This window comes from Rhineura floridana, chromosome 9 (genome assembly GCF_030035675.1).
Source record: "Rhineura floridana isolate rRhiFlo1 chromosome 9, rRhiFlo1.hap2, whole genome shotgun sequence".
Classification (NCBI taxonomy): Eukaryota; Metazoa; Chordata; class Lepidosauria; order Squamata; family Rhineuridae; genus Rhineura; species Rhineura floridana.
In genome coordinates, this window is record NC_084488.1 from 7,969,806 (window position 1) to 7,991,782 (window position 21,977).

At 40.2% G+C, this 21,977-nt stretch overlaps 2 protein-coding genes across 5 annotated transcripts in view; one reads left to right on the forward strand and one right to left on the reverse strand.

Annotated features, from left to right (window-relative positions):
- The first annotated feature begins 3,381 nt into the window (after window positions 1-3,381).
- MED28 (mediator complex subunit 28) lies at window positions 3,382-11,024 on the forward strand. The gene is made up of 4 exons (XM_061583476.1): window positions 3,382-3,623; window positions 6,539-6,605; window positions 7,733-7,845; window positions 9,765-11,024. Exons 1-4 carry the CDS (start codon window positions 3,453-3,455, stop codon window positions 9,960-9,962), a joined length of 549 nt encoding a protein of 182 aa, XP_061439460.1. The 5' UTR covers window positions 3,382-3,452; the 3' UTR covers window positions 9,963-11,024.
- FAM184B (family with sequence similarity 184 member B) overlaps window positions 10,136-21,977 on the reverse strand; it is a 123,868-nt gene continuing 112,026 nt past the window's right edge. For 3 of the 4 annotated variants that reach the window (XM_061583474.1, XM_061583473.1, XM_061583471.1), the window contains 4 exons: window positions 18,804-18,921; window positions 16,681-16,788; window positions 15,746-15,951; window positions 10,136-13,477 (listed from right to left, as the gene is read on the reverse strand). In XM_061583474.1, coding sequence (XP_061439458.1) covers window positions 13,387-13,477; window positions 15,746-15,951; window positions 16,681-16,788; window positions 18,804-18,921 — 523 coding nt within the window. In that variant the 3' untranslated portion in view covers window positions 10,136-13,386. The remainder of the gene's footprint in view (window positions 13,478-15,745; window positions 15,952-16,680; window positions 16,789-18,803; window positions 18,922-21,977) is intronic. The other variant, XM_061583472.1, reaches the window with a different exon arrangement.

Genomic DNA, 21,977 nt, shown 5'->3' on the forward strand with positions numbered 1-21,977 from the left:
CCTTCCAGATCCTCATCATAACTGAGCCTGGGAGTCTGGCTCTGTTCAGATACAATTTAATTTTAGTACGACGTAATGCACAATGTGGCAAAAAGTCCTACATTATATACTGGATCCTAACTGGCTGCAGCTATCCAAGAAGGGGATTTTGGAATCGTGGTGATAAAAGCAGCAACAGTGACAAATGCAAACTCTGGAAATCTGGAAAACAAACACGAAATCTGGAAAATAAAACTGCAGCTATCCTAATGCTTCTATAGAAATCTCTAGTATAGTTCTATCTGAAATACAGTGTACAGTTCTGGGCACCCCATCACAAAAGGGATTATTTTAAGAACTAGGACTATAACATTTTAGTAGATTAACTTTTTAGATCAATTAAGATTTTTGAGAGGCTAAAACGGTGCTCCTGATTAATTGGTCATCAGTTTAATAATCTGCATTACAAGATAAGCACAACTGTATTAAAATTATAAACAATTAAAAGTGATACTTGCATTTTAAGTGTATTAATTAAACATTAATTTTGAGAATAACAAGTTTTATAACTCGCCTGTCTCCATACCCTCCCAACCCTCAGGACAGAATGTCTTGATCATACACGTCTTAGAAGGGAGCAATAAAATAAATCAAATCAGGGATGAGGGGGCAGAAGTGGCTCCCCATTGTCCGTATGGGAGAAAAGGGAGAACGGTTCTAAGATGATGCCTGCTATGGAATATGCATACATCACCTAAAAAGAATGCATTTTTTTCTTTGGAACTATTGTTTGTCTCGTATGCAAACAAATGTACACCAATCAACTATAATTGCTAAGGGAGCATCACAAAGTTGTATAAGTGTTGATTTGATGCCTGAGACGTTGGTATCCTGGCGAGAAGATACCTATGTAATCAGAAGCCCGTCAGTACACCGTTGGAAAACTGCTGGTGTAGATATTTTGCTGCAAATCAGGGAAAGTGGGAGTGGCCATGTTCTTACGTAAAGCTAAGCCAAACTGGTTTAGCATGATCATGCTGGTTCCTGGGCATCAAATCGTGGTTAATGCTCTCTCTTCCTTAACATGATCTTTAGCCAAGGTTTGTTACTAGCTACAGATTGTGGTTAAAGAGGAGAGAGATCACAATCCCGTGTCTGGGTGACTAAACCAAACCCTGGTTTAGCTGCTGTGCTAATCTACAAGGCCTGGGGAAGAGCAAAGTGGGTGTGAGTTCCTTTCGGAGACCCATAAAGTTTGCACAGTCCTGATCAGTTACAGTTTGGCTTACCGTGCTGTGTGAACCAGGCTGTTGTCATGTATTTGATGGCCACTGCCTCAAAATACAGCAGCAGACATCTTCGTGGAGGATAGAAAATTAGTTCAATCTCTGGGAAGGCCGATTAGACCGCAAATAAAAATGCTAATACAAACAACTCTAGACAGGAAAAAAGAAGCCTGCAGGCTAGGCTATGATAGAAGTCATGCCTGCTTGTATGTCTCTCTTCTACAATACCCTAAAGCCTTTTCCACAACTCTAGTGAACAGACTAGGATCAAAGATAACCCAAGCTACTGATGTGTATATTGAAATAGCAGTATTCTCTCACACTTTGGATGTGACTTGCCACAATTCAGTTGCACAAATGAACATCTGACTATTGATAGTGGAGGGAAATAACATTCAACAAGTTATCTTGGCTTACACAGAAAACAAATGTGGTGTAGTGGATAGTATGTTAGGCTCATTTGGGGAAGATTAGGCTTCAAATCCCTGCTCAGCCATGAAATTCACCAAGTGATCTTGGGCCAATCACCATCTCCAAGCCTCACATTCACTGGGAAATTATGAAGATAAAAGAAGGGACTTTTCCACCAAAAGCTCCTTTGTGGAAGGATATGGGGAAGTGTAATACAACTAGTCAAGCAGTGATCTGGCAAAAGCCACTTTTTCCCTTGGAAAAAGTTCAGGACCCTGCAAATGGTAAAAAAAAGTTCTTTTGAGTTGTAGGGTAACTGGTATTTTCTAGCATTCAGCACCTGAACATACAATGGTTGCATTTGCATATAACAGTTTATTGTGCAGATGACTCCTGCTTTGCTCCTGCCCATCACAACCAGCAGCACCAAACCATGATCCTGGGCTTAGTGTTACACCCGGACTGGGAATCTTGGTTTGTTTCTTTCACTCAAACTAATCAGGAAGACATGAACAAACCTTGGCTTCATATTGTGGTTTATTTGGAATGCCAACACAGCCATTGTAGACTAGCTGTCTCCCACAGCAACATAGGGATAAGAAAGCTTAACTTTACCATATAAGGTGGTTGTAGGAATTGTGGACTTACTCCTAGTGTGTGATACAAATATTGAATATAGAAATATTTCTGGGGTTACAAACTTTAATAAATTCATAGATTAGCAGCCCAAGCCTTTATGCATATTCACTGAGAAATCCCACTGAGCTCTATGAGACTTCTGAAAAAGAGCGCATGGGGTTCCTGCATCAGCTGATTAATCAAAATGGACCATTAAATCATACTTATGGCTGATTTTGTGTGAATGTGTTACTGCAACAAGGAATAAAAAGAAAATGATAATGATGGTCTTCTAAGTCTGAGTGGAAGCTTTTGTATAGTAAATTGTAATTTTGCTTATTAAGTAAGTTACACATTTATTTCAATATTTCTACAACAAGGTAAAATGCATTTATTTATTTATTAGATTTATATCCCACCCTTTTTCCCAGTAGGAGCCTAGGGAGGCAATGCCAATTTAACCAACTGATCTGTAATCAGTTGCTAAATTATTAATTTGCCTAATCAAATATTTTCTGAAAATGCCATCGCTCTAATCATTTATTTGCTTTAAAAATGTTCATAGTCATTATTATTATGATGGCTATTGCATATGGGGCCATAATAAATTGCTAGAAAAAGAGGTTCCGGGCATGGAAATCCTTTCCTTAATCTTGGTGTTTGTGTGGGAGGGGTACACTCTATCATTACTCAGAGCTTTGCAGGAAGCCAACTCTGCGGATGCTCAAGGACTATTTGATATACTCTTCAGCATATATATGCAATACATGTAATTAAAAATGACGTATCTTACATTGGGACTATCACTGAATGTTACTTATAAGCCACCATGGTAGGGGTGCGTGCGTGCCTGCACATTTCTTACCCGCCCTTCACCCAAAGGTCCCAAGGCGGTTTACAACAAATCACAAATATCCTGAAAGGCAGAATGTAAATAATTGTAATAAATACATCAGAATAACACCTGACATGGCAAACAATGCCAAGACTACTAAGCCCTCGTTAAACATACACCGGCGACCAAGAGAAGCTCGAAATCGCCGCGCTTCACCCGCCCCTCCCTCTACGGCCGCGTTGCCTGTCCCCGCCTACGAGCTCGCGTCATCGCTTCCCTAATGCGCCTGCGCAGTAACTACCTTCGGACTCCACTCCGTTGCCATGGCGGCCGGCCTGACCGCGGTGTTCGGGAACCAAGGCCCGGTGCCTCCGCCTCCGCCCCCTCCCGTGGCTCCCGGTGGACCAGGGCCAACTGGGCTCCTCCCCCCGAACCCTGCGGGCCCGCGAAATCCCAACAGCACCCTCGTAGACGAGCTGGAGGCGTCCTTTGAGGTAGGCCGCGGTGGGCGGGAGAAAACCAGTTAGAAGATGTTATGATGAGAGTGTTGGAGACGGCAATGACAGTTGCGGAGAGGCGGCTAAAACGAGGAAAGACTAGAGAGGGACGTTGTTGTATATGTCGCCCTTGGATGGGAAGTTGTTTGAACGAGAGGCCTTCTTGGCCGTAGAGTCGACGGAAATGCTAGCGGAACTGTACGTTTACTTCCGGTTCCCATTTGAACGCCTAAATGTATGGTAGATCCATAGATATAAACCTGCTAGAATTAGAATTAAAAATTTCCTTGTCTGGATAAGAAAATTGCGGCCTCACAGTGGAAGTCTCTCCCCGCACCCCTCGCCAGGACAAAGAGAACTATCCATAGAAATCAGTAGGGAAAACCAGGACTTTTAACACACATACCCCTCACCCCCCCCCCAACAAAAGGTAGTAGCAAATATCGGAATTAATACTTTTTCTAACTCAAGTCGTATTACGTATAAATATACGTTTTATGAATGAGGTATAATATTACACATCTCAGTTTTAAAAATACTCTACCAAAGCAAATGTATTCGATCATATTGCTGTGTGTGTGTTTGTGTGATCCATTTTCCAGAGGTAGCTGGGTTAGTCTCTTGCTGTAGAAACTATAGTCTTGGGGCACTGTAAAGATGAATACATTTATGATGGCTTGTGCTTTTCTGAACAAGAGGCCACTTCAATCCAAAGTGTATTGGTTAGCCTCTAAGATGGCACACAACTCTTTCAGGTAATCATCTACTGTTGTCTGTTAACTGGAGAGGTGAGGCTGAGGCTGGTTTAGATGCCTATCCAAAAATCCCCCATGCATATATGGGCATAGTTAGAAATAGAAAAAGGTGTGGCTTACATATAGCCTGAATTTTTGGGTACATTTTTAAGTTCCTGTCATTATTCCTTTTGGCAGAGAGTGGCATTGCTCTAACTCCTGGGATCTGAGGGTCAAATCTTGTACACTTTGCACTGGAAAGTTGTCAGACCAATGTTAGAAGAAAGTGGCATTGAAATACTGTAGTGGATGGTTTCTAAATGTGTATCTCTATTGGAGTGACATTCTGGAAGCCTTATGCTGAAAGTGTGTGACCTGCCACTCTGTCTACCTGATATTTATGATTTCCAGTTGTACCTCTTTACATCTGTTGTTGTTCCACATGTTCAAATGGGAACCAGAAGTGTTTCTATGGTTACATTATCCATTTGCCTTGAAGACCTAATTATATTATATACCAAAATCTCACATAACTGCCTTTCGCAGCCCTTTTTGCCCCCATTGTTTGCAGTTTTTTCTCTTTCTAGATATTTGTGTTTATATATTATAGGCCTACAGGAGGTCCATCATTAAGGCAGATACTGACCTGCCAATTGAGGATGGTGTTTCATGTATCTGACAGAGTGGGCTTTAGGCCACAAGAACATACAATGCAATAAAAGTTTGTTTTTAAGGAACACAGCTTAGTGAAAGGTTTCCTAAAACATATTATCAATACATAGTAATTGATTGGCAGAGTTGGGCCCAATTTACATTTCATTGATGGTTACCACTGAAAAACATGTTACCATGGTTGCTTTGCTGCCCAATAATATACAAAAATGCTGTTCCCATGAGGTACCAAATTAATTGGATGACATTTCCTGTGAGACATAATCTTAATTTAGCAAATGAGATTTAATTGATGAATTAATTAAATCTGCAAATAAATAAAATCAAAAGCTGCGGAGAAAGTACTATTTTATTTATTAAGATGGATGGACTCATTGACACAGGCACTCTTACACGTGTTAGAGTGTTAGGAAAGGGAGAGTGCCTCATTTAAGATGGCACAAGCAACTTCCACCTTTTTTTAAGTACCTGTATTTAAAAACAACGACTCAGTTTTTAAACATTAGGAACACTTTTTCATTTGATCAGATGGTTTTTAAACAATCTAGTAATGAATGAACTAAACATTGAAATCCAACTTCTGTTACAAAGAAAATAGCTAAAGGATCATGATCACAAATAGTATGGGGCAAAACTCAGTACAAATGACTGCATCAGAGTTTACACTCTTAACCTTGCAGTACTTATCGTCCAACATTGGTAGGACCAAAAACGGGATGTCCTGGGAGTAGACTAGGAGAAGGCTTGGAATAGAAAGACCCAAAACATTCCTAGTACCCCAGCAAGTCCTGAAACCTGGGGAAAAACTATGCCAGCCATGGAACAATGGGAGACAAATTGGGAAGAGAGAGAGGAAAAGGACAGAGGACTGCAAGAGTGCTCCACAACACTCGCTTTTGCCCTATTGGAAAGTGCAAAAGTGGGCTTTGGATGTGCGTTTCAGTCACCTTTGGTTATCCCTTGCTGAACTTGCAGCCCAGGATCGGCAGGATGTTTTGGATCCCCTGCGGGAGAGAGGTCTACTTCTCCCCATCACTAGGGATGGATCCAAACGCAGGGTACTGGACAAGATGGATTGCTTTACCCATAACTTTGAGTATCGTACATTGGCAGGAAATTTGCATATTCTCTGGTTGTAGTTCCTGTTTAATGTAGAAAGGGGGGAACTTGTATGAACTTTGCACCTCTTTGGAATTTCCACATCTTAACATCTTACTCATGGGACAGTTTGGTACTGTGTGCAGTTTGGTTGATCATAGCTTTGTCAATTTGAATGTTCTGATATTTGCTAAGCTCTGCTTCTAGGTAAAGAACATCTTTTTATTCTTAGCTTGTGAAATAATCTCCATAGGAGTATTTTCCTAGGAAGCAAAAATGTATTTGATTGCTCAATATTGCTATACGGCTCATGGGAACCAAGAGAAAGTTCTGTGCTCATAATGGCATGTAACTTGAATGTCCTTCTGTGTCTAATATTTGCTTGTATATATTTCCCTAATTACATAGGCTTGCTTTGCTTCCCTTGTGAGTCAAGATTATGTGAATGGTACGGACCAGGAAGAAATTAGAACTGGTAAGCCTGTGCTTCCATCTTCATTTTATCTTGGATTTTTCATCTTTTTTTTGCTGCAGTGGTTTTGGTTTTTATCTCTTGGGGTTTTTTTTCATTTTTATGATGTTACTTTGTTAAATGATTTTTAAATTATAAACTTCTTTGAGAGTCCTTTGAATTAATAAAACAAGGTATTACATAAAATAAATGTGTTTATGTGGAAAGTTCTTCACTTGGGTATCCTCAGTGTTTGGTAGCTGGACCGCATCAGGTGCTCCCCCTGATTAAAATTGGAAGCACATTTCATTGGACACTAATATCTTCTGGACCGTCTTACAAGGCAGTGGAGAGGCATCCTTCTTCCAACTATGGATAGCCCAGTTAGCTTCATAGTATCCTTCTCTTGCCTTCACTCAGTCAGTCAGGAATGGGACTCCATTCTCTGGGCAATAGATACTTCTGAGATTCTCCTCTGCCTATCAGTTGTGCTCTATCAGGGAATCCTGTGGTACTCTTAATCTTGCCTCTAGTATAATGTCACCGCCCGTTTATTGGCCAAGAAGCATTCTGAGGAGCCTAGATTGGCAGATGGATCTGATGTGTTAGCTTAATTTTTCAGGACACAGCTTAGCCATCTTTTAACACAGTTTAAAAATCATTAAGCTGCTGTGTCTTTAATCTCTAGCATTTCAATTTTGATACAGGCAGAACCTTTTATGCTCATGGTGAAATCTCATCTCTAATTCTATTCAAAAACTGGAGAATTTGTTGTCTACCATCATAAGTTTTATGTTTTTATTAGCTGTTTCACATTTTTTTCTGTTAAAATGGTTATACTTTAGCAGACTATATACAAAATGCAAAACTGAGTTTCCTACATTTTCTTTATCAGCCCACTCTCTAACTTAGGGCAATTTGGGGTTTTTTTCCTTTAAAGGTTATTTTTTAAATAAAACAACTATGAAATATAATTTCATATATAAATCTCATTTTTGCATGTTCTAACAAATGCAGTAATGTAAGCCAATATATTTCACACAGTAACTTTGTCTGTATCCCAAGCTGGTCTGTAACTGGTTTGTAAAGTTTCCATTCTTCCATTTCCATTGAAACAACTTTAAAATTTTGATGCTTTCTCTACGTATTAGGTGTTGACCAGTGTATACAGAAATTTTTAGATGTTGCACGACAAACAGAATGCTTTTTCTTACAAAAAAGGTTGCAGCTATCTGTCCAGAAACCAGAGCAAGTAATTAAAGAGGTAGGTGCTACGTTTTTCCTTAGGCTTAAACATGACACCCAAATCTATAAACAAAGTAAGTGGATATATGCCAAGTGATACCTTGGTCTTAAATACAGCCGCTAAGGTATGAGTGGCAGGAATTTTAGTAATACAGTTGGGAAAGTGGTGCTTTAGGTCACAGCTCTAGTTGTAATGAAGTCATTGTAGCCTCCAGGCTTTAATGGAAAGAACAAGATAAAAATAATTTAATAAGTACGTTGGAGCTAAATTCACATCTAAAAGTATTTAACTTACATGGCCTAGAATGGACAGATCAGTGAGGGGCTTTTTCCTATCCAGAAAATATCTTTTAACTGTATGCATTTAGCTGGAGCACAAGTCCAGCCATGAAGTCCTATTGAATTCAGTAGGGCTTACTCCTAGGTAAGTGGGGTTAGAAGTGCAACCTTAATGAACATTTATTTTGTATAGTAGTTTTCCAGATATTTAATCAACTGCAAAATTGGTTAGCATGTCTTGAAAATTAGCTGTTGGGCCTCTCTCCTGAGGAGCATCCACATTCTGTAACCCCATCCACAGTAGTAAAACATTTTTAAACACTGTAATCATACTAGAACAATTTGTGTTTTAATCTACTCTTAACAGACAGGTGCTACTTTAAAGTTGTTGGGTAGACATACCCATAGATAAAGTTCATCATAGTTCTTGTTGGATATCTAAGGAAAAAACAAACATTTATTTTGTGTTGTTAGTGTGGCATAGTTGCTGAGAAACTGAACTAAGGGCCAGAATATTCATGGGTCACATTTTGTCTCCGCCATAGACTGGCCTACCTTAGACGGTTGTTGTATAGATAACTGTGGTAATATGTGTAAAGCACCCAGAATACCCAGAATGATCTATATCAGTGTTAAGTATTATTATTAGGTAGTTCTCCATTTTCAAGGCACACACCGATTTCTTCAGCTACTACAAATATACAGTCCTTTTAATGACAGCTTGTTCTGTTGTTTGTGGATTAGCCTAGCATATACTATTATTACCTCCTTTCTATAAGCAGGAGGAATTGAACTAATACAGTATTGAAAAAGGTAATCGGATGTTGGAAATGTACTAATATACTGCCTGCTGCAAGCATTCACCGTGTACGTCAGGGGTGGGGAACCTTTTTCAGCTGGAGGGCCGCATTCCCTTCTGGGCAGCTTTTCAAGGGCTACATGGCAGTGGTGGGCAGGACTAGAGGCAAAAGTGGGTGGACCAATGCATGTCAATGTTGCCTCTGAACAGTGGGCTACTTTTCATATGCATGCAAGCACATGCACCCTCTGTCCTCCATCCAGACAAGCAAGAGGTGTTTTCAGAGTTCAGTGACACATTCCAGCTAGGCAAACGGTGAGGGGGGTGGTGGTGGTTAATATGGGTGTTTTGTTGTTCATGAAAAATGAATAAACAGATATATATATATTTAAAAGCACACATGGTGTGAAGCAGGGCTAGTGAGGCGTGTGGTCTGGAGATAGGGGTATATGGCCTGGGGAGACTTCCAAGGGCCAAACAAAGGGGCCTGGAAAGCCACATATTGCCCCCAAGCCTGTGGTCTGTATTTCATCCTTTTGATTCAACCTATGAAAGCACACTTATATAGTCACTAGTACAGAGAAGATCGACACTTACCAGAATCCCTATAAGAAATGCATTGTCTGAAGACGGAAATGAGTGTCACTCTGAGGCTTTTTTTGGGTGGTGATGGATGGGGATGTGGTTTGAACTACAGAAATTAATTTAGTTGCAGAGTGGAGCTCAGCAAAAGTGTAGATTTTGAGAAACTATAATAAACACCTTTATGAAAGTCATTTCGTTAGTTGCATAAGCACAGAGATTTTACAGGGGAGATTCGTAGTTGCTTATTATTTTCCGGGTGTCTGTCTCTCCTGTAGGATGTTTCAGAACTGAGAAATGAACTGCAGAGGAAAGAAGCACTAATTCAGAAGCACTTGGGTAAACTGCGACATTGGCAACAGGTTCTGGAAGACATCAATGTACAGCACAAAAAACCTGCTGAAATGCCTCAAGGATCTTTAGCATATCTAGAGCAGGCGTCAGCTAATATTCCTGCACCTCTTAAGCAAACGTGAACAAGAAGCACCATTCAAACACTGGAATAACCTGTTAGACCAAGCAGTGTGGAACTTTATCATCTGTGTGATGCAATGTCATATGGATTTTGTTAAGTTATGACAAGAAGCATAAAATATAAAAAGATAAAGCAATTTGCCCTTGGAGGCATCAGAGTGGGAGCTTGGCTTAGGTTTCTCTATTTTTATTAATCATCTGACCCAACAGATTACACATAGTACAGACTGAAAGCAAACTTAACTCTCAGATGTTAAAATGCTTTCTGGTGAAGAAGCAACAACTATCTGTGCTTCTAAAATATTACATGGGCTTACCTGCTGTAGTACTGAATAAGTGGAATTTTTAAAAAGCCCTCACACGTAGTTCCATGTGCTCAAGAGATGGTGATTGATGTGTGGAACAAAATATTGGCTGAAATTCAAAGAGCTACTTCAGGCACACACTTCAGAGCTTGTGTGATTAGTTGGATTCTTGCCCTTTGCATAGTAGCCCAACATGTTTCCTGGTAAATTCCTTTTTAAATCGAATTTGTGCTTAGGCAGGAAGGGAATGCCGTGCAAAGAGAGCAAATTCAATGAGCCTTTTGATGTGCTAAAATAGCCCTTTGCTATCTCTGCTATTTTGTTTCAATGATGGTCCCAATGAGCTTACCGGTACTACCTCTTTTCATTGTATAAGACATTGAACAAAGAGCTCTATAGCATATGTTTTTTATTTTCCTTCTGCCTAAGGGGAGCATCAGAGTGGCGCTAAATTTGTTTTGCAACGTCAGTCTCTTAGTTCATAATTCCTAACATCTCAGCTTCCTACATATTTTTCTTTTGTGTCTCAAGCAATGTCCTTTTATTTTGTCCCTGGAAACATGTTACTTTTAATTATCTTTTCAAAATAGCTTCAGCATGGCTGTTCAAAGTTTTTGTTATGTAATTAAAGAACAGAAAATGCCCATGAGAAATATGTAGCTGAGCTGAATTCCTTTAATTTGAGGGATCTACCTGCAATCAAGAACTACTGTCTGAAGTGTGAATCAACAAACTGGTAATAAATCATGCATGAACAAATTAGTGGTTACCTACCTTTAGTTTTATAGTATCATCAAATGAGCTGTTGGTGAAGCCCATTTTTATTTTAATCATGTGACAGTAAGTTTTATATATACAAAGCATCCTTGGGTTATTTTATTCAGAAAATTACTTTGCCTTTTTTCGAGTACACTATTTTGGTATAGACATTTCCCAAAGATTTTGGTTCCAAAAAGATTTGATAATCTTACATAGTATAGTAACATTGATGATTGAAATTATAGGCATTTTACTCTTGAATTTGTTGCATGTTAAAAACTGTTGAACACCCTAACACTTGGCTTTTATGTTTTATGTGTTTAAAATATGACAATCTAACAGTTGGGTGTGCTGATTGAAAACAATGGGGTTAAGTGAGCTCAGATCTGTGCTGGATTGTGGCCATTATGTCTTTTGAAGCAGTACAGAATCCCAAATACAGGCATACTCCGCTTTAACATACGCAATGGGACCAGAGTGTGTATGTAAAGTGAAAATGTACTTAAAGTGAAGCAATTATCTATGCATGTACTGCACTGCAATCGCCACTAGATGGCAGCAGCATCACGCCATTAAGTGTCCGTAATTGGGAAGCATGCGTACGTTAAGCGGGGTATGGTGGCCTATGGAGCATGTACGTTACAGCAAGGCGACATTAAATGAAGCAACGTTAAGCGGGGTATGCCTTTAATGTAAATGCTCTGCAGTTATTTTGTTAGATAGATATTCCAGTAAAAATAAAGGAAGAATGCTATTTCCTAGCCCAGGAAAAAGTTGTTTTCAAATATTTTGCTACAGTGCACAAATGCTCCGTGAAATATGGGCTTCCAAAGAACCGTGAAACTAGACTGTGAATCCATCGGCACCTGGTTGGCCCCTGAGAACAGAGTACTGGGCTAGATTGGCCTTTAGCTTTAGCCATCAGGAGGGAGAGAGAGGGAGGGAGGGATGCTTGTGTTTCTTAATCAACAACCTCAGGATGTGTGGCAAACTGTTTCCAAAACAAAGGTATTTCAGAAACAGCTCATCACATGGTATTGGGGTTGGGGGAGGAACGTCTTCAGTATGTGGTCTCATGGAACACTTCTTGTTAAACATAACAATATTTAAGCCCCAGTTCTGTGAAAATAAGTATTTCTTTTTAAATTGATTTAATATTTAGGCCTCTGCCAGATTGAGGAGTGGACAGGATTGTCTGAAAAATAGTACCTAATTGCCAAGAGCCTGGTTTTGTTTAGATGAATTAATAACTACTATAGTTGGTTGACTGTATTCTAAAAGGCATATAAGGCTTTTGTCTCTTTGAGGTATGACACATGGCAACATTAAGTTTTTCCTATTACAGGAATACCCCGCTATACAGACCATCACTTAACGTACACTCGCTTTTACGGACATACTCCATACTCCACCATGCCCCTGTTTGCGTACGCTTGCTTCACACTTACGGACACTTAACGGTGTGTGGGGGTGGAAATAGACGCGATTGTGCCACTGTGGGGCTTTGAGGCTCCGCATGAAGGAGAGGTAAAAAAAAGTTTTAAAAGGTAGTGCTTCACTTTAAGGACATTTTCAGTTTACGTACTCGCTCTGGTCCCATTGAGTACGTCAATGCGAGGTATTCCTGTATTGTGGCACTAGTAGGAAACACTGCATCTGTGGAACTTCCTGTCCTCAGTTCGTAAAGGGACAGAAGAACATTCCTCGGGATGGAATATCCCTGCCATTTTAAGCTATAGTAAATATGGAGCTAACCCCCCCCCCATCAAACTAGAAAGTGATGTGTGCCGTCATTGCAAGGTTATAAATACATAATGCATTCAGTAAACATAAACATATAATTTTTAATTGATTTTTAATTGCAATTTTAAGAGAAAAAAATAATTTAACTTGTTGCCCTACGTTAGTTTGCTGTTCTGTTTAAATATATTTTACTGATTTTGGTTTTAATTATTTTGTAAACTATTCTGGGAATCCTATGGGACTGAAGCTAATTAGAAATAAATATTAAGAAGTTAATATATCTTAATATTTATTTCTTAATATATTAAGTTCGCAGAAATAAAATATTACTGACATGAATATTGGTAATCGTTAGTGCAAAGTACTTGCTGAATACCAAGAATATTTATTACTGGTAATATATCAATAATAATTTTTTTAAATATATTAATTTCCCACTGGGGCAATGGAGTGTGTGGTGTTTCCCTCACTAATGAACCTCAGATTGTATAATCTTTGCAGCAGGGACTTGTATTATATTTGCTTTTTCTTATTCTGTAAAGCACCATGTAAAGGGTACTATATAAATATTTAATATCAACAATAACGACAACGTAGAATATTATATAAATATTTTCTCTCAGAAAGAGAAGTATTTGGTAAACCACTCCTGATGGCGCGGGTCTGGTTTCTGAGCATCTTTGGGTTTTGATGTTTCATTACTTTGCAGCCTGAAGAAAAAACACAAGTGAAGATACGAGTAGTCAGAGGTAGCAATAACTGGCACTCAGACGGAATACTATGTGATGTTGCCTATGAACTGGAAATAACTTGGAAGAGAGAAGTTTACACTGAGTCCAGAAACATGATTACTGCAAATGTCCTCATCAGCTGAATCAGTCAACTGAGAAACTGTAAGAACTAGTTAATAATAATAATAAATAATAAATTTTATTTCTGACTCACCTATCTGGCCAAATCAACGGCCACTCTAGGCGACGTACAATTTCATCAATAAAATACAATAAAACCACAAGAATCATAACAATAATTAATAATTAGTTGTGGCTTAAGATAGGGAATAAAAGAACCATAAAGAATAAGTGGGCTTTTTGCATTTCTCCGAAGCACAGCATGTTGTATCAGGTACATGTTTGTTCTCTGCCTCAGTTCAGATGTCAAACTATGGTTTGAAGCTGCAGATGAACAAGAGGCAAAAACCATGGCTGGGAACTGCTTATATATCCACTCAGATTTATAGCTTCACTCCTTTCTCTAAGGCACATAGTTGACCTGGGACTGCAGAAATGAAGGGAAGCACACTCGCCATCAGCCAGGAGACCTCGGTCCACCATGAAGTCCTGCCCTCCAAGGAAAAGCAGAAGACAGACTAGCCTGGTCCCAATCATGAGCCAAAGATGAAACCACTGCAGAGAGCTAGATTTCTCCCTCGATACCAAAAAGAACACCCAGCTCCAACTGCCAGTTGCCCTAAGGCTGCAGAACCTGAAGGGAAATGTTGGACCTATCTATTGTCTGTATGTGTGTGTGTGCATGTGTGTGTACAATGACCACAGCTATGGTTTGACAGTTCAGACACCCCACACATCATGCTGTGAGCACACTAGGCACCTACAGCAAAGTTTCCATTGGCCACACTTGGAAGGGCAATGGGCTGATCTGCTGATCAGTTGCAAAATCTATGTGAAGCTGATTTTTTAAAAAATAAATGCGCTTGAGCTGATTCCACCAGGTTTTACAGTAAAAAGGGGTGGGGTTTGACTAGCGTTGTGTGCCCCCATTTTCAGAAAAGAGGTGGAGACGCACTGCAACTGGCAGAACAGTGAGTGTGTCTCTATCCGTAGTTAGGCTTTTCTAAGGAAAGCTTGGGTTGATGTCTAAACTGAACTTTAGCGTATTCAATATTCCAGAGGGCAAATCCCTTAAAATTAGGAAAGATCATGACTATTCATCTTCACAAATAACAAGAAAATTTTGAAGAGAGCTTTTAATAAAACAGGTTTAACATAATCTGTTTTCTATCAGTATCTTCTTCCTTGAATTTGGAACACTGAACCTTTTTTGTATTAGAATGTTCCAGTGTTCTCAAAATATGTAATATATCTACACAAACAGCAAATATAACTGCTGTATACAAGGACTAGGAAATAAATACTGCCACACCAAACCACTGTGCCTAGAAGGAAGTCATACCTGGGATTAATTTTGTCTAAAGTGCCATCATCAACTGTTTCCAAAACAAAAATCACATAGGATGTAATCTTTCTGCGGCAAATGTCTTCCCAGCTCCTACTTGTAAAGATCCTTCTATTTCCACATACGCTTCAAGGGTAGTATCTGGGTTATACTCCGGCCAAACTTAAGTCCATTGTTTTCAGGAGGCCTACTCTGAATATGACTTACTTAGATAGCACCTTAGTTGCTTATGCCCATTCCTCTCCATATAGGTCATGTAATACAAAACAGTACCAAAAAGCATCTCTGTGCTAGCTTGGGATTCTGCCACCTGTGTTGACCTGTCATGGAGAGCAAGACCAGAAGTCCCAGCACATAAGCAAACCGGGGGGGGGAAGGGGGGACGGATTCTAACCAAGAAGTGCTAAACAAACCTATTCTACTAGGTACGTCTTTCTAAATAGAATGGAAAATTCAGTGACATTTTTGGTTTCCCTTTCTCTGGTTTCTTCAAGTCACCATTATTTTTCTCCCTACCAAAAACCCAAAAAATTACCTTGGTATTTAGCAACAGATTATAGGTATTGCTGAACTCTTTTTATAGAAAGTAATGTTTTTAATCTTGCCCCCATGACTCATTGCTGGAATTAAGAATGATGCCTTATTTTTGATGAATTCTAAGAATCTTAGCTAATTGAGCAATGATGACTCAGAAGTAAGTCCCAACAAGTTCAATGAGGCTTGCTTCCAGGGTCACAGCTTCACTCTTATTTTGTCCCAATAAGTACATACTATCAACTTACTTTAGGACTTGTTTGGTCTCCAAGGCTTGTAATGATGGATAGCATACTCTGACACAGTCGGGATTCTGATCTAAACTTGTAGATTTTGTAATCTGAGGTGGATTTTTCTTCGGCCTCAAGTCACCGCTCAGAAAGCTTTTTGCGTAGGAGGCTAAATTCGGAACACTGACAATACGGCTGGGTGCTTCATCCATTTTCTTCTTCTGCTTTATGATAAGAATAGAATTACATATCTTGTGCTTTAATGTCATTGAATATTATTAATACAGGTTGTGCCATCTCCCAAAATCTAACTTCACTGCTCAGAATATAATCATGTTCAAGGCCCTTCACATACATTACATCAGTAATATTTACAACAGCCCCAGAAAGTAGGTCAGTTTTATCTTTCCCCATATCACAGATGGTGGGGCAAATGCTGGAAAAATATAAGCTTGCCAAAGACTTACTTCATGAGTTCATGGCCAAGGCAAGATTTGACTTCCCAGCTGACTGCATTATAGGTTACACCAATAATCACTATGGCTAAAAAATTGTATAATACAGAAATAAACTTAACAGGTTGCATCCAATGTTAGTCACTAAGTTAGTGACTAACTTAGGTCCATTAATTTTAGTGGGTCTAGTAAAACTAAGCTTAATATAACTCATGGTATGCATTGTTGTTTACTGCTTAGCATCAACATACATCACATGGATTCATAGCTATGTTTTCCTAATTATAGGTTGCACCCATTCCTGAAAAGCAAGATAAGCTCTTAAAAGGAGCAACTGGATGCAACTAATGCCAGCCATGGGGTGATAACGAATACTCGGCACACTCAGAATATGACAGTTGGATATCACACATACCCTTTCATAATATCTTGGCATTTGGTCATTTGTAGTTGAAAAGAAATAATAGGCTTTTAATTTTGTTAAATCGTTTGTATTACCTTTGCAGTAGTAGTCAAACACGTAATAGGTTTTGAATTAAAAGAAAATGACCGGTTGCGACAAGGCTCTGCACTGGGCAAAAGTGAATGCTGAAGTTTTCTTCCATCCTGTCAAGGGAAGAATATGCTGATTATAGATCAGTTGCTTGAATTTTATTTAGAGTGCTTAATGCAAAACTTTGAAGACATCTGAGCTAAAAAATGAATACAGGCTGAAATTATTAATCCTGAATGGGGTAAATCGATAAAGAAATAAGAGTTGGCATTGAATGAAAGAATGAAGGGAATAATCTATGCTCCTCAAGTACACAGCTGTGCCCTGAGATGGGGGTTAACATAGGAGTCCCTGTGATGTTCCTGTATTAATGTATATATGGTAAGTGCTGTTTGTATAGAAGATATGTGGTAAGTGGAATGAAAGAGGAGGGGGGAGTAAATGAGCAGTAGAATGCTGGATGATTGGCTGAGTGTTTGGATGGCTGAGAGTATAAATGGAAGGATGACAGTTGAATCTGGGTGGACGTGAGTGGGTTGTTTTGGTGGAGTTTGGAGGTGGGTGTGAGTTGGTGTATGTCAGGAGAGTGTGGAGAAAGAGGGAGGTGGAGTTCGGATTAGTAATAAGTCAAATATCACAGTAATAGATGAAACCATAAGCTTGTAGATCATTATCAAAGTTATCTTGTTATTAATGTTATTTAATAAATAATATTTTGGTTTACCAAAGGCCTGATCCTTGGCTGGGGTTTCACAGACCAGAAGGGAGGGTAAGGTAATAACCAAGGCTGAAGGGAAACAGTAACAAATGGTGGCAGTGGTGAAGAGGAGAAGATAACATAAGTATCCAGAGCAACCCCGAGTTATGAGTTATCTGCATTGATACAAGGGGGTTGGGAACAGCATAGGCACGCAGTCACGAATGTAACCGGATAGAGAGACTCAGGCAAGGTCTCTGGGAACATTGGTTGTAGAACGTGACTGGTGATGCTGCCTAGCAGGGGGATCTATTGAGATCTGTGCTAGAGCGGAGAGAGAAACCATAAAAAAGGACAGTCCGGACTGGTGGAGTCCCTGGTGGTGCCTAGTGAAAGGCAGTAGCCACGAGCAGGTGGGAACCTGACAAGGAGAGCCAGGAAAGGGTGTCACAGTCCCCTCCCTCACTTTTCATGATTACTTTGGGCAGGAGTAATTTCTACACCAAGGAAGGAGGTAGATGGGTGGATGGGTATACAGGAGGTGCAGACAGTCTCTTGTAGTACTACATATGGCCAGCATGCTAAGGAGTGGGATGGTGGGAAGAGGGACCAGCTGAGCCCTTTGTCAATTCTTCCTATAGGAGGATGGCTCAATATAATATGTGCGTGTGTGCGGGGGGGGGGATGTTATGCTAAAACTGGAGAATCTTTTCAAAATCCTTTGGTTTTGCTCACTATTTAAATATCAACATGCTGAAGTTTGAAATTGTTTGGGTTTATTTATTTAACAAAATTTTTATACTGCTTGAATGTAAAGACCTCTAAGTGAATTATTAAAAACATTAAAATTACCAATAAAATAGTTAAAAACAAGTAATTAAAACATTTAAAACAATTGAAACAGTTGCTAACTAACTAAATAAATAAATCAACAGCTATGTGTCTGGACAGGCTTACTTTTTTAAAAAGTAAGTAGCAGGTACCGAAAGGAAAATGTCAATAAGCAGGAAGTTGCAACGTGTAGGTGCTGCCACACTTAAAGAATGATTTCTTACAAGTGCAGAAAGAGGACTGTGGCATCTGTAACAGTGCCTGTTTCGCAGATTGAAGTGCTCAATCATACCTATTGTCCTCATCCAAGGATCAGTATCCATATAAAATTCTGAAGAGAAGAGTGTGTAAAAATTAAATAAGCAGCTTCTTTATTTTGAGTTTCTAATACATTTGGGGAATTTATTTTGTTTCACCTGCCCCAGTAACCCCAAAGTTTAGGATTATTTTGTTGTTGCATAGTAGGGCATTGAAAGCAATGTGAAGGTATTACAGAAAGGAAGGAAAAACTTATCCAAAGTAATGCTTCCCCCCCCCCAAGTTTTTAACAGTAGCTGCTATATAGCATGTGCTATGAGTATTCATTAAAGAAAGTCTCACCATTAATTCCTTGATCATCTCTTCTTTTTCATTTAATTTATCCCGTAGGCAGTCTATAAGATGTAGGTCTTCTAGCCTAGGCTCTCTTTTTCTCTCCTTCCCTTCTAATTCTTGAAGTCTGTGTCAATCACAGGATGGAAAATACTTGATGAAGATCCCAGAACATACACTTTCAGTCTGAAAGCAGTTACACCGGCAATAATTGATTAACCTCTTGCCAACTCCAAAAGCTTTTAAGCATAGTTCTAGTTCCAATCCTCTAATAGTTAGATGATGCAAATTAAAGCCTGATCCTCTATGCAAGTTTACTTGGAAGTTAAGTCCTCTATGTTTAATGGTTTTACTCCCATGTAAATGTACATTCATTTGCAGCTGTGGACCATTGAGCATCTATGTAGTGTATGTATTAATCTTTTCCCAAAGTTATTTTGCTAAATTTGGCTTTTGTTTTTATCAGCAGAGGGGAACAATGCTGGGCAGTAGGGAAGTATGCTGCATGGGCAAATATGGGAGATTGCGAGTAAAGAAACCACACTCATGCAACTCCCTTTACTGTTATAACTCCTCATTGCCTTACCTTATTTCTGGTGATCTGCCCTGATCCAGCTATGCAAGCTAGACTTCTGATCAAAATCAGGTAGCTGTGTTATCAATTAGAATACAGTTCACTGGGATAATAAAATATCTTTATTAGGACCGACAGCACTGACAGTGGCCCACCCTGGAGGCTCATACTCTCCGTCCCACCTGCAAGGTCATATAGTCCCTTCCCTGTGCTCTTTCTCCTGCTCAAATTCCCTACTCCTTTCTAAACTGTTAAATATGGGATGGAATTAGAGTTGCTAATGTTAACAGTGGCTTGCAAAGCTTAGTTTACATCTAACCATAGTGCAGACACAATGCTATTATGAACATGGCGAGTATTTCATCTGGCTTTTCCCTCCACCATCCCTGCTTCTCCCTAACGAGCTAAGGAGGGGGCTGTACTTTGTTGGACTGAACTTTGGGGGTTCTCAGGGATGGTCCCTTTCTTCAGCTCCAAGCAGAAAGAGGTGGTGGGGCCTGGCCATTTTGGTGGTGGATGCCCAAAAAAGTCCACAGCATTTCCCCAAGGGCTCTAGAGGAAATGGCTGGGGCTTGGTTTGACAGCAGTCAGCTAAGACACTCTTGCCTCAGCCACCCACCCATTAAGTGGCCAACCCTCATCACCTTCTCTAGCTTGGAGCTGGAGGGCAGGGGCAGCACATCTGCAGGGACACACATACCTCCACCCTAAGGTAGCGCTCTTCAATTGGCCATCACCAAAACAAGCCCTTTCTACTCTCCCCCTGTGCCAAATGTTTGGTGCTGGAGAGCAAAGTGAGCAACTGTCTCTGGCCTCCCACTGAAAAGCAGTGCAAGATCAGAAACCAAAGCTGCAATCCATTGCACACTTCTTTGGGGAAAGCCCCACGAAACATAATCTTCGGGAAAACAAACATCATTTGTGGTTCTTCTGACCAGATGGTGGATGTCCAACCTGTCCTGGGTGGGGTTGGACTCCCCCTGAAGGAGCAGGTTCGTAGCTTGGGGGTTCTCATAGAACCATCTCTGTCACTTGAGGCTCAGGTAGCCTCGGTGGCACAGACTGCCTTCTACCAACTTCGGTTGGTGGCCCAGCTGCGCCCCTATCTGGACAGGGATAACCTGGCTTCAGTTGTCCATGCTCTGGTAACCTCCAAGTTAGATTACTGCAATGCACTCTACGTGGGGCTGCCTTTGAAGACAGTTCGGAAACTGCAGCTTGTGCAAAATGCAGTGGCCAGATTGGTAACAGGGACCAGGCGGTCCGAACATATAAAACCAATTCTGGCCCGCTTGCATTGGCTGCCTGTATGTTTCCGAACTCGATTCAAGGTGCTGGTTTTAACCTATAAAGCCTTATATAGCTTGGGACCACAATACCTGATGGAACGCCTCTCCCGATACGAACCCACCCGTACACTACGCTCAACATCTAAGGCCCTCCTCCGGATGCCTACTCTGAGGGAAGCTCGGAGGGTGGCAGCAAGGGAGAGGGCCTTCTCAGTGGTGGCCCCCGAATTATGGAATGATGTCTTTGACGAGGTGCGCCTGGCGCCATCACTGTTATCTTTTCGGTGCCAGGTCAAGACTTTCCTCTTCTCCCAGGCATTTTAGCATGTGTTTTTAAATTGTTTTAAAAATTTTAAATTGTGTTTTAAATTGTTTTTAAAAGATGTGTTTTAAATTTGTATATTTGTTTTTAATGTTTTTAGTTACTGTAAACCGCCCAGAGAGCTTCGGCTATGGGGCGGTATACAAATAAATAAATAAATAAATAAATACATAAATAAATAAATAAATCTAAATAAACATACAGGATTGCACTGAAGGGAGGGGCTGTGTCCCGGCAACCATGGATTTTGCCATGGCTACCAAGACCAGAAAATATGGTGGATCCCTAGTAATGCTACACTATATTTAATGCTGAAAAACGATGGGACAGGAAAGTAGGTGGGAAAGGGGAGAGAGGGGGAGAGCACACTCCCAATATTGGTACTCTCCCAAATTCTTAACCATGACTTAAAAAATTGTGAAATATTAACAACTTCACCAATCCAACACATATTGCACACTTATTATTATTATTATTATTTATTAGGCTTATATCCCGCCCAACTACCAATAGCTCTCTGGGCGGTGAACAGCAGAAAGATACAATAAATACAATAAGAAAAACTATACAGTGCAAAAATCCAAGTAAATTATATTAAGTTAAAAAGTACAGTTAAAATGCTTTGGGAAAGAGGAAGGTTTTAACTTGGCGCCGAAAAGATGTCAATGTCGGCGCCAAGCGGACCTGCTCGGGGAGACTATTCCACAATTCGGGGGCCACCAGAGAAGGCCCTAGATCTTGTCACAACCCTCCGGGCCTCAGTGTGAGTTGGAACCCGGAGGAGGGCCTTCGTAGCAGAACGTAGTGTACGGGCCGGTTCATAGTGGAGAGGCGTTCCGACAAGTATCGTGGTCCTGCGCCGTACAGGGCTTTATAAGTCAATATCAGCACTTTGAATCTGGCCCGGAAGCGTATTGGTAGCCAGTGCAAGCGGGCCAGAACAGGTGTTATATGCTCGGACCGTTTGGTCCTTGTCAACAGTCTGGCCGCCGCATTTT